The sequence below is a fragment of the Hippocampus guttulatus genome, chromosome 7 (assembly GCF_054856545.1).
Source record: "Hippocampus guttulatus isolate MCC_2025c chromosome 7, RoL_Hgut_1.0, whole genome shotgun sequence".
NCBI lineage: Eukaryota > Metazoa > Chordata > Actinopteri > Syngnathiformes > Syngnathidae > Hippocampus > Hippocampus guttulatus.
The window spans coordinates 22,256,549-22,268,043 of record NC_141267.1 but is presented as its reverse complement, the minus strand read 5'-3'; the positions used below and the strand labels follow the sequence as shown (position 1 = coordinate 22,268,043).

Genomic DNA, 11,495 nt, shown 5'->3' with positions numbered 1-11,495 from the left:
TTTTCTGAGAATGTTTAGGCCAGCAGCTACAAACACGACCATGAAAAAACGATCACGTCTGGTCGGCCTAGAAATGCAAATACAGTGCAGTACATTCAAGTGACGTTTTGACTACTGCGCATTAAAAGGTACAGTGTGGAATGTAGTGCCATCTAACGGTGAACCAATAGAATGCCACGCCCTCAGCGTGTCCATTTTGAAGCTAGCAATATTTATGAATTTCGGGGTAAGTTCAGCAAGATGGGATTTTTTTTCCTGAAACGTCATAGCTATAAATTACGACGCATGGTAACATCCGTATAATGCTAAAACTTTTATTTATAAGATTTCAAAACAAACAAAAATACCTCAGAAACATTATGTGCTAGGAACAAAGTACAGGTATTTTAAAATCAACACGTTTATGGACACACAAAGCCATCTCTGATTCAAAGTTGACCATGTGATTCAAACACGAGACCAGAGGACAAAGATTTGCATATTAGTAATTAAGTAGCAGTAAACAGATGAGTCGATTTGCACTTTTTGCTTTTAAAAATCACCTAACACGAGCTACAAACTACAAAACCTTCTGGAGTGCAGGGATATTGTTCTAATTGAGCAAACACTTTCATGTAAGAGTATAAACAATTTGTTGAGGAGTGTGGGGATTATTTGACAAAGTTCATTTGCATCCACACAATATATTTCAAATATTTCATGATCAATGAAGGCTTTTAAAGCAATGTACACACCGGCATGTGGGATGTCAATCTCCCCCGCCCCCCAAAATAAAATAAAATAATAATAATAATAATTTGTGTCGGTGACAAATCTCCCTCACTCATCAGTAACCATTTGTTTTCGTGCGAAGTTTTGCCGGCATTCTGCTAATTCCTCCCTTGAAGACGGAGAGACAAAGTGGAACTCTTGTCACAGGAAGCAAGCAACCATGGCGATACTGTACTACTATTACCCAGACAGCAAATGACAAAGACGCCAATAAGTACGAAAGGCAGCGGAGCGTAAAGGCCACTGTCTTTTGAAGATGTTGGCATTTCAACTCCAAAAGCTCCATTTTTTTTTGGAGCCTCCAAGTGAAAAAGATCAGCCTCGGCCAGTGCAGTCGCAGCCTGGGCAGCTGCGAAGTTTTCCGATGACCTACTGGGCCCCCTCCTCGTCAGCCCCGCCCTCTTCTTCCAGCTCCACCAAAGGAGCGTGTCGATTGGCCTGAGCGCCCTCGTTGAAGAAGACCTTGGCGATCACGCCCGCCTTGGGTGCCCGGATGATGTGCTGTTGAGGCATCGAAGCAATCGCACGTCATACCGCCGTTCGGAGAGGAAGTCCGCGTGGGCGTGTTGGCGTGCTCCTCACCTCCATCTTCATGGCAATCATGACCATCAGCGGGTCACCGACATTCACTTTGTCGCCCGCCTTCACCAGCACCTAACGCAAACCGAGTCATTGTCAGTCTGAAAAATATTTGCCAGTGAACTAGGTTCGAGTGAGTTGGGGAAGCTGTCGCATCTACAGGCAATGAAAGCTGGCGAGAGAGCTGCTCTGCGCGCGTGGATGAAATGAAGGCACCTTCTCGATCGTTCCGGTCATGGGGGCCACGGCGCCGCCCTGAGCGCCGGATCCGCTCGCAGCGGCCAGATACTTTGGAAGCGGAACGGACACGTCAGCGCCGCCCTCCTGCGCGAGACGGCACAACTGTCAGACGTCCGTGGTGGGACAACGCCGAGCGTCCGAAGAGAGCAGAGAACCGAAGCGCTGACCGTGGAGAAGAGGTGAACGACGTTGTCCACGATCACGAGTTTGGGTCGAGACTTGACGCCGTTGACGGAGGAGTGCAGGAAGGAAGCTCCGCCCTCTGTCTCCAGCTCCCCCGTCACATGGAACAGCTCCTCGCCCAACTGAAAGCGGCAGACAGAAAAAAAAAAGATTTCCTACGGCTTGCCTTTGAACGCGTCGTGAAGCACCTGTTCAAATGTGCCATACCTGCATCGTGTAGCTCCCGTCTTGGCTGTACGTGATGACCACGATCACCTCTGAAAAGCAAATCCGAATCGTTTCTCGATCGCAAGCTCAACTGAGAGTTGCAACTTCCTACCAGGCTTTCTATTCGTCCAATCTAAAAATATCGACAAGTAATTCCTTGTCACTAGCTGATGCTGACGCAGTTTGGATGGTTTTCAAAAAAAAAAAAAACGTTCCTCCCCAATTAACTTTCTGGCGCAAGCATCCATTTTGAGACCTTTGGCGCCCATCCTCACTCGCCAAAGCGTTATGACCGCAATGCACCAAACTGGCCAATTTCCACGCCAGCGACTTACTCTCGTCTCCCAGCTGCAGCGCCAAGCTCCTGTGCAAGCGCGTGTTCAGCCTCCAGCCGCGACTCGAGCCAAATGGCGAGGAAGGATCTGGCGGGGCACAGAGACGCGAGCCGTGACGCCTCTTTTTCCTCGCCGGCCGCTTCCAACGCGCGCGAGGCCGCAGCCGCGTCCGATCGCCTCACCTGCGGAGGCGCCCGCCGAGTCCTCGGCGCGTTTCTTCTCGCGCAGCAGCAGGCCCAGCGCCGCCTGGCAGACGGTGGCCCCGGAGGGGGCTTTGGGCGGCGGGAAGAGATCGGCGTAGTGCTGAGGGATGAAGCCGGTGCTCACGTTGCCCGCCTCAAAGTCCGGGTGGGCCGAGAGGCTCAGCAGGAAGTCGATGTTGGTGCTCAGACCGACAATCTGACGGCACCGCAAGAAACCCGTTCAAAACGCAATCCGCGTGCCGTTCACTTTTCATGTAACGAGAGGCGCAACCATTAAATCAATGAAAAGACAATTGCGAAAATTAATCGCAGATTATTTTTGACAAGCAATGAATCGTTTGGATGTCTTTTAAAATTTTTAAGTGATCAGAATTTCAGCTTGCGATTTTCGGTAGTCCGGCAGGAAAGCTGAGTGATTATCTTTGTGTCAATTTAAAAATGTAGCAATTGTGTGTGTGTGTGTGTCCAGTCGATCGAAATAGATTCCATGACTTACATTGTATTGCCTCAAGCTGTAGCGCAGCTTCTGTAAGGCAGCACGGCGGTCCTCCCCCCACACAACAAGCTTTGCTATCATTGGGTCATAGTGAGCGGACACCTCGTCTCCTACAAACACACACACACACACACACACACACACACACACACACACACACACACGATAAATAAATTCAGGGCTTCGCACAGCTCCTCAGTAAGTATCAAGGCTTTGGCAATCATCTCTGTATGATAAATGACCACTGGATGGCAGGAGTGGTCTGTAGGCCTTCAAAAATTTGTCAAACGGTCAATAATGGCTGCCACCGGTTCTCCCAATTAGGGAAAAACTGCTGGAATTAAATGAGTAATGACGGGGGTTTTTTTTCACAACTGCAAACCTCGGTCGGGTGTCGTTTATCCTATGAATGCAGACGGCAAACATTTGGGGAAGCGATTTGAAACTCGCACCTTCTCGGACTCCGGTCTCGATGCGAGTGTGCTGGTCTGGCGGAGGGGTGGAGAGATGTAGCAGAGGCCCCGCCCCTGGGAGGAAGTCGTTGTTGGGATCCTCCGCATAAATCCGCGCCTCAAAGGAGTGACCTCTGAGCATGATGTCATCTTGAAGCAGGGGTAAGCGCTCCCCCGCCGCCACCTGCGGGAGATGAGGGGCCCCACATGAGATCCGGGACGGATTCAGGAGCCGCCAGGTCACAGCAGCACGCCCGGCTCACCCTGAGCTGCCACTCCACCAGGTCCGTGCCGGTGATCATCTCAGAGACGGGATGCTCCACCTGCAGCCTCGTGTTCATCTCCATGAAGTAAAAGTTGTGCCGGGCGTCCATGATGAACTCGACTGTGCCTGCACAGCGACGCGGCAAACGAGTGTTATGGGAAGGAGGCTAACGTACCGGTAAACCCGCGTGTGCGTACGTGACCTGCGCCGACGTAGTTGACGGCCTTTGCCGCTCTCACGGCTGCTTCACCAAGTTTTCTGCGAACCTCAGCATTGATGCCAGGCTGTAACAAAAAAAATAAAATATAAGCATTGTTCACTGGTCACACAGCAACGGTGACTGTAAGATGATGTTTCGCATTCCCAATATCCACTTTTACAAACAAGGAGTGGACAATATGACCTCAAAATGAATTCATGGTGTCAAGGGTCTGTTTTGGGGCCCATTCCTTTTTTGCCCCCAACATCTCTCATGATCATGACGCGTTTCAAACTTGGGTCACGTGGTTGATAGGCACGTGGTTGATAGACACTGACTCCTGGCGCTTCCTCGATGATCTTCTGATGTCTCCTCTGGACGCTGCAGTCCCTCTCAAACAGGTAGACGGCATTCCCGTGCATGTCCCCAAACACCTGAACCTCAACATGTCTGCACACGTGCACGATGAGGACAATCCAAAAGTCAGTCTCGCGTCAAGAGCGCTTCAGTTAAGTTTGCATTTTTTTCTTACCTGGGATCCTCCACAAATTTCTCGATCAGCATGACATCATCATTGAAGGATTTCCTGGCTTCTCGTCTCGCAGACTCCAACTGCTCCAAGAAGTCAGAGTCGGACCGTGCAATGCGCATCCCCTGAACACATGGCAACGTGCATAAGTTATTTCTTTCATTTCGATTAATTATTACTTACAAAGGTTTCTCCTTAACTTGGAGCCCAGGAATTTGCAGATTTTTTTGTTTCCCCCTTTTTGATGGGGATCAGTCTAGTTTTGGGGTCAAATAACACAATTTACCACTAGGTGGCAGTCATGACTGAGTTGCACTTGTACTGAATCTTAAATTGCCCAATACTACAACGTGAGGAGGCCTAATAATTTTTTTGCGGCTTCGCAATGACAAGAGACAATTATCAATTAGCAATAATATTAAAATGTTGAGTGAGTCAATTTTTGTGAAAAAACAGACATAAAATGGGTTCTTGCACTTAATGTTAGTTTGCTGTTAAGCAGTTTTGTGTCGTCCTTGAATGATCATTTTTATGCACAAAAGCCCTTTACACTGGAGGATATAAATATATATAGATGTATTTTTTTTTAATAATAATAATATTATTTTAATGATTAATGATGTTTGGAAGCTTTTCTAACAGTTCCTCTGAGGCCACTCCACCCTGAACATGCCACCTCACCTTGCCACCCCCTCCGCGGACCGCTTTGATCATCACAGGGTAGCCAATCTTTTCCGCCTCCGCTCGCAGTCTCTCATTTGATTGGTCATCGCCGTGGTAGCCTCCGATGATTGGCACCCCGGCAGCCGACATGATGTGTTTGGATGTGCTGAAACGTAAATGAAAAGTACGTGCCATTCTCACTGAGCTCTGCGGGGCAACACACAACATGGTGGCAAAATGATATTCTTCAGTGTACCTCTTAATGCCCATGTCCCGGATGGCAGAAGATGGCGGTCCAATGAAGATGATTCCATTTTGTTTACAAGCCTCTGCAAACTCGGTGTTTTCGGACAGAAAGCCGTAACCTGGGTGGACTGCCTAAACAAACAAACACAGACGCACATGGATCCCCACGAAGTACTTTTTGGTTTCAAATAGCTCGGCGACCCCCAATTTAAAAACAAAGATTCAAAACTACTGAAAGACTTCTTGTCATCACTGTTGTTAGAAGTGTAGTAACAGCACATGTGTCCGCCGAGTACCCAACCACTCACGTGTGATCCAGATTTCTTGGCCACTTCTAAAACCTTCTCCATGTTGAGATAACTCTGCTGGGAGGCAGGCGGCCCAATGCGGTAGGCTTCATCGGCCTGGAAAAACAGTCCGAATAGAGAATGGAGTTTCAATATGTTTGGGAACTTTGGGGACCTTTCAAAGACGCACGTTGAACTGACTCACCATGGCCACATGCATCGAGTGGCTGTCGGCATCGCTGTACACAGCAACAGAACGGACGCCCATCTTCTTTGCTGTGCGCATGACTCGACAGGCGATCTCCCCTCGATTGGCTATCAATACCTTCTCGATCCTTCCCCTGCCTACCAACGGCATGACAATCTTTTAGTAGACGTTCGACAAAATCAAAACGTGATTGGATAAGATCCTGCGGCAGGTAAATTGCACTGTTTGCATTAGAATCATCAAGTTTCACCAGAAAATACGGATGACTGCTGGATCTATCGTGTAACACTAATCTGTGCATCCAACAATACCTAATGCAGCTCTGCTTACCAACTAACGGGAATTACATTTAAAGTACATCATTCAAAATCCAAAGCCACATGTTTTCTAAACAGCAATGAGCATCTCTCACCTCCCGAAATAAGTCTCGCTCCTCTTTTGGTCCATAACAATTTCCTGCAAAGAGATTTTTTTTGCACAACATGAATTGAATGATGGATAATCGGCTCACAAACAGTGGGGCACTGCAAACATCTTTGTCAACGTAAACAGACACCCTGTCACTTCATTTAACCTTGCTTGGATATGAACAAAGGCAGACCTCTGTACAACAAGTCATATTTCATCTCGATAGTTGTGACAATCTCCGCAGCAGTTAAGGTTTAGCAGCAACTTGTAATTTTTAGCCTTCGCGTTTGTTTCTGGTTATCTCGGTTGACATTTTCAAAAGTGATTGCAAGCAAGCTAATGAAAAAAAAAAGGATGAGCGTCCCCGGTGACACGACAGCGCGGGCAATATTTTGGAGACAACGGCGTGCAAGTCATTCATTCACTCACTGTGTGAATATCCTTAGACCGTGGAGAGTCGGGAAACTTAGAATGACTGCAGCCATTGCTGTCAGCTTGTACGACAAGCTAGCTTGCTAGCTCGAACACTGCTTTAGAAAAAGGCGAAGCGATAATGTCAAAAATCAAAAAAAAAGGAGTCAAACCTTTCCGCTTTTGTAAAGCCAACCTAATTTGGTACGGACGCTTAAAAGGCGTAATTAGCTCACAATTTGACGCGTAAAAAAGATTAAAGTATTTGGACCCAAGTTTGTATTGTATTTTTGAGCTTTACGGGGATTCGTAGTGTTGGTGGCCAATGAGCGATGAGGACACGGAGGTGGGAGGTTGCTGTAATTACTGCAAAGCACCAGCAGGTGGCAGCATTTCAAGGTTACAGCCAGCGAACTGTACAGTACAGCACTGCGTTTCCTGTAACTCAAGAGTGCTCTTCAGCGTTTGGCGTGTCTCATGAGTTAAAAGCGTTGCACGCTCCTCTTGGAAGACTCTTGCAATATTTGTTGCAAAAATCTAGACGTTTTTTGTCTTCAAAACTACTTTATTAAAATGTATTTCTTCATTGTATATTTGTTCTGTTTTCACATAACTAAATCAATATATAAATGTTTGTTTTTCCATGTGTGAATGATTGATATGATAATCTTCATTATTATGATGTCATCTTGTTTAACAAATAATAGAAATTAAACATACAATGGTGGAAATCTATCTGACTTCATCAAGTGTAATGACAATAAAAATACTTTTACATGGACTAAAATATCTCACCCGTCATCATTCTAAAAACTCGCATCCATCTTCTGTGCCGCTTGTCCTCATTTTGGTCTCAGGTGAGCCGGAGTTGATCTTATCCACCCTGGACTGGCTGGCAACTGATCACAGCGGTATACAAACACATTGTCCATAATTTCAGGAGATTTTACTGAGCGACAACATCAAAATACCAAATGATAGAAACAATTCCAGACAGAGCTCAGAGACGTTCGTAGCCACGAGTGCGATTTTCTTTCAACAATAAGAAAGTCAGGAGAGCAATCATCAAAAGGCCAACCGCCACAGCCCAAAGGATGATGGGGATGATCCTCTGATTATAATCGGCCAAACACTCGTCCACTGAAAAAGAGGAAGCAGATTTTAACAAAGAACAAACGCAATTGCAGATGAAGCGAATAGAAGTGGATGCACCTTCTCCATAATGTCCACCGGGCACACCGAATGCCTGCATCTGAAGAAATACCAACTTAATGCTCATTTCTGAAGATGTCTGAAGCACGTTTGTGGATTTGCACCGAAAGCTTCGACCGTAAGACGCCGCAAAGAGCTTGCCATGGGACACCGAACCCATATAAGTCTTTTCTGAAAGGGGAGGGAAAGCAACAAAAGGACAAACTTCATGCTCAGAAACAGTCGGGTTATGTCAACGGTCCTTTCTTTTTTTTTTTTGTCTTACTTGCACATCCTAAGCAGACGGGCCGAGGAGACAACGAAGCTGTCAGCTTGGTGACGTAGAACTGATTCTTTTCCTGGGAAGAGAAGACAAATTGTGATTTAAAAAATTTTTTTGTTTTTGTTTCCTGCACTTGAAAGTCGCCCAACGGTGGCATGCGTTGTACCTTTTTGAACGTGAACTGCAGGCTGGCGGCATGATCGGGGAGGGTGAGAGACAAGACGGCCGATTCCCTGTGACAGGACCCACTCACGTGGACCTTGAGAGGGTCCAAGTTGAAAAACCAGCTCTTCTGAATATGTTCAAATGACAACATCCGATTACTCGTTCTCTCCATTTGCCCCCATTGCAGATTACTCGACGTGTTTCACAAAAAAACATACGAGCACAATGAAGAAATAAATGAAGCATCATTTTGGGTGCAGAGACTGGTACATTTTGAAAGATAAATGATTAGTAAAAACCCCAGTATAAAATTAGGAGCTTTCTCGTCGTGACATGTTTTTATGACCCAGTGACCTGTTCTCGACCAAACATTTCGAGTTTTTTATGCCTCGGATTATGACCGTAAATCGGTTCTCGACCAACCTGAGCACACTTGAATCCGCCACTTGACTCCTCCTGTCTTCCTTACGCGAGGAAGTGACGCTTCCTCGGGTAGCGTCCCATTGTGAGCAGACATGTTCAATATTTTATTTTATTTTTTTTTTAAAAAGAGTGTGGTTTCGGTTTTCGGACAAATTGGTTTTCGAACAGCCTTCTGGAATGGATTATGGTCGAAAACCGAGGTATGACTGTACCATGCTTTCCATTTCCCAAGGATAAGATGGCCGCCGCCTCCCAAAACCACCCTGAAGAAGCCGTTTTTAATTTTATTAATTTTTTTTCTGTGTACCTGTGGATAATAAGGTTATACTTTTAATTTTGCAAAGCACACCGAGTTAGCTCACGTATGCTGCCTAATGGCTCAAAGAAAGTATCCTGACTCCATCTATTGGCCGTAAAAATAATTACACTTCGTAACGGCTATGGAAAACCGACATCGAATTTAACATCAATGCCACGCCCTCCCACTACCACACGATGTTGTATCGTGAAACAAAAAAAAAGCACGTCTGCATTTGGTTTATCCGGAAAAAGTACGAGACATTTCACAAATGTCCCTTTTTTTTTTTTTAATCCCACTTCTGTCAATATTGACAGTCAAGAAGGCTGCCTTAGGTGGAAGATGCATACACAATCCCGCATAGACAAGAGTGAGCGTGCAACCTTCTTAATGATGACAATATACTGCGCTCCCAGGGTAGCTTGGACACACAGTTCCCCCCGTGGGTTTGGCACAGTGTAGGTTCCTGCAGAAAAGCACAATGCCCAAAAACTGCTTGGTGAGAGACAGTCCACAGAGCGAACGGCGAACGAGGTGATACGTGTACCGATCAGAGGGAGAACGTCCAAAGGGCGCAGGACAGGCCGGTAGATGTGAGCCCCAAAACTTGAAGCGGCAACGATGGAGTTGTCATTTCCAAGTAAGTGGACCCCTAGGAGAGAATCGCGTGATTTATCCATCGATCCATTTGCAACACCGCTTATCCGACATGAACAGGGTCGGGCGGACTACACCCAGAACTGGTCGCCGGTCAGTCGCAGGGCACATATAGAGACAAACAAGCGCCATCCCACGCTGCCCGCTCACAAATCAGGCGAGTGGACCGCACCATTTATTCTTTCAAACTATTACATCAGAAAAAGTACCGCATATCAATTTTTCCTATCGAGAACAAGTAGAATGGCAGTTTCTGAAACATTTATTTTGTGCAATGAAACACTTTTTTTTTTTCTCCCCCCAATTTTGCTGCTGTAGACTGCAAATTTCCCCAGTGTGGGACAAATAAAGGTTATCTTATGTTAACATTTTTTTTTGTTTTTTTTAAAGAGGTCATTTCACAGTACCGCGCGGTAGCACAAGACGAGATGTGATGCTAGTTTGTCATTTCCTCGCGTCGATCTGCGCAAGTTTGCGGGTGTGGTGCCTCAAGTTTCAAGCGGAGGAAACCGCAACGATCTTTGGTTACCGACAGCTCACTGGGACACACCTTCGTGATCAGGCAACGCGTGACTCTTTGAAGCAAAAAATAACTTTCAGTTACATGTGATCAATCAATCAGTTATGTCCCGAACACCCCCCCCCCCCCGATTAAAATTTGCGTCGCATGATCGCGAAAAGTTATTTCGTGTCAGTATTGAGCCGCGAGGCACAATTTGATAACGCATCCGGATGAAACGTGAGAGGAAAGCCGCAAATGTCGTCGACTGTACCTGGAATGAAAGCAGCCAAGAAAAGCAAACGCCATCCACTTGAACAACTGCCTTGCATTATAAAACAAATGCAACAGCAATGATCGGATGGCGAGCTCGGCGGAGATGCGACCTCGGGGGGAGGGGGGGGTTAAGAACATCTAAATGCTCAGCTTTTTTTTTTTTTTTTTTTTTTTTTTTTGAGTCTCTCAGAGAGGAAGTGCAGCGTCACGGAAGGGGAGAACAATCGTGTGTCACTCTGCCTCGACACCTCTCAAGTTTGAGAACATTTTGGACATCTTGCATGCATGAAAAAAAATGTTCTTATTCTGTTTCTGTTTTCAGGCCACGCCACGTAATCGATATAATGGACACCAAAAGTATCCGCACTTGGGCCCACTATGCAACTGTATTTTCATGCCGGGTGAGCGTAACAAGTTAGCGTACAAAGTTTGACAACCGGCGGTTTGGATAACATATAACAAGGAGGAGCTCAGCGGTCGATTGTTGTTCTTGGTTGATATGGTACAAAAGCGTCTTTGCTCAAGGGAACAGTTGCCTTTTGGGACAAGCTGTGTCGTTTAATAAAATGTGTTGTTCACCTTCCCAATTTGTGAGGAACAAATACGCAAAAAAAAAAAAAAAAAACCACACACACAAAAAAAAAGATCCAATCTGAGGGGTTCAGTGCACCGGATGAATCAAAATGGTGGAGGGTAAAGGTCGCCAGGGACAAAGTACCAGCTAAACACACAAACCACACACTTACTGTATGGAACCACCGAGAGCCCTTCAACTCAAACTCTTGAGGTTTCCTCTCGGTAGTCTGTACTTTTGGCTGCTACAAATTCATGAGTCAAGAGCGCGCGTGTGTCGCCGAAACACGCAAACGCACCCTCGTTTGAAGTCACTGAGGATTTGCCGCGAGGGGGTCTCGTGTGTCGTCACGTCGCTCGCTTTGACTGAGCGGGTCAAACAAACAAGCAAACATTTACTCTCCTTGCTGTCGCACAACCCGTGTGTATGCGTCTGTGTGTGTGTGCG

General features: G+C 46.3%; 2 protein-coding genes across 4 annotated transcripts; both read right to left on the bottom strand.

The window, feature by feature from the left end:
• Nucleotides 1-300: 300 nt before the first annotated feature.
• Nucleotides 301-7,621, bottom strand: mccc1 (methylcrotonyl-CoA carboxylase subunit). Of its 2 annotated transcripts, none has more exons than XM_086116085.1 (19): nt 7,478-7,621; nt 6,276-6,319; nt 5,861-6,000; nt 5,677-5,772; nt 5,379-5,500; nt 5,141-5,288; nt 4,463-4,584; nt 4,269-4,380; nt 3,934-4,015; nt 3,730-3,857; nt 3,467-3,650; nt 3,015-3,124; nt 2,498-2,714; nt 2,316-2,402; nt 1,981-2,030; nt 1,758-1,895; nt 1,567-1,674; nt 1,354-1,425; nt 301-1,272 (listed from the first exon to the last, which is right to left on the bottom strand). In XM_086116085.1, the coding sequence occupies exons 3-19, from the start codon at nt 5,939-5,941 to the stop codon at nt 1,141-1,143; spliced, it is 1,989 nt and encodes a 662-aa protein (XP_085972211.1). In that variant the 5' UTR covers nt 5,942-6,000; nt 6,276-6,319; nt 7,478-7,621; the 3' UTR covers nt 301-1,140. The 2 variants fall into 2 exon arrangements, with proteins under 2 accessions (XP_085972211.1, XP_085972210.1); XM_086116084.1 differs by lacking the exon at nt 7,478-7,621 and adding an exon at nt 6,701-6,980.
• On the bottom strand, nt 7,614-11,214 carry lamp3 (lysosome associated membrane protein 3). Of its 2 annotated transcripts, XM_086116088.1 has the most exons (7): nt 10,473-11,214; nt 9,590-9,694; nt 9,426-9,508; nt 8,323-8,448; nt 8,160-8,232; nt 7,895-8,065; nt 7,614-7,822 (listed from the first exon to the last, which is right to left on the bottom strand). In XM_086116088.1, exons 1-7 carry the CDS (start codon nt 10,528-10,530, stop codon nt 7,683-7,685), a joined length of 756 nt encoding a protein of 251 aa, XP_085972214.1. In that variant the 5' UTR covers nt 10,531-11,214; the 3' UTR covers nt 7,614-7,682. The 2 variants fall into 2 exon arrangements, with proteins under 2 accessions (XP_085972214.1, XP_085972213.1); XM_086116087.1 differs by having other exon boundaries at nt 8,160-8,448.
• Between the last annotated feature and the right edge of the window lie 281 nt (nt 11,215-11,495).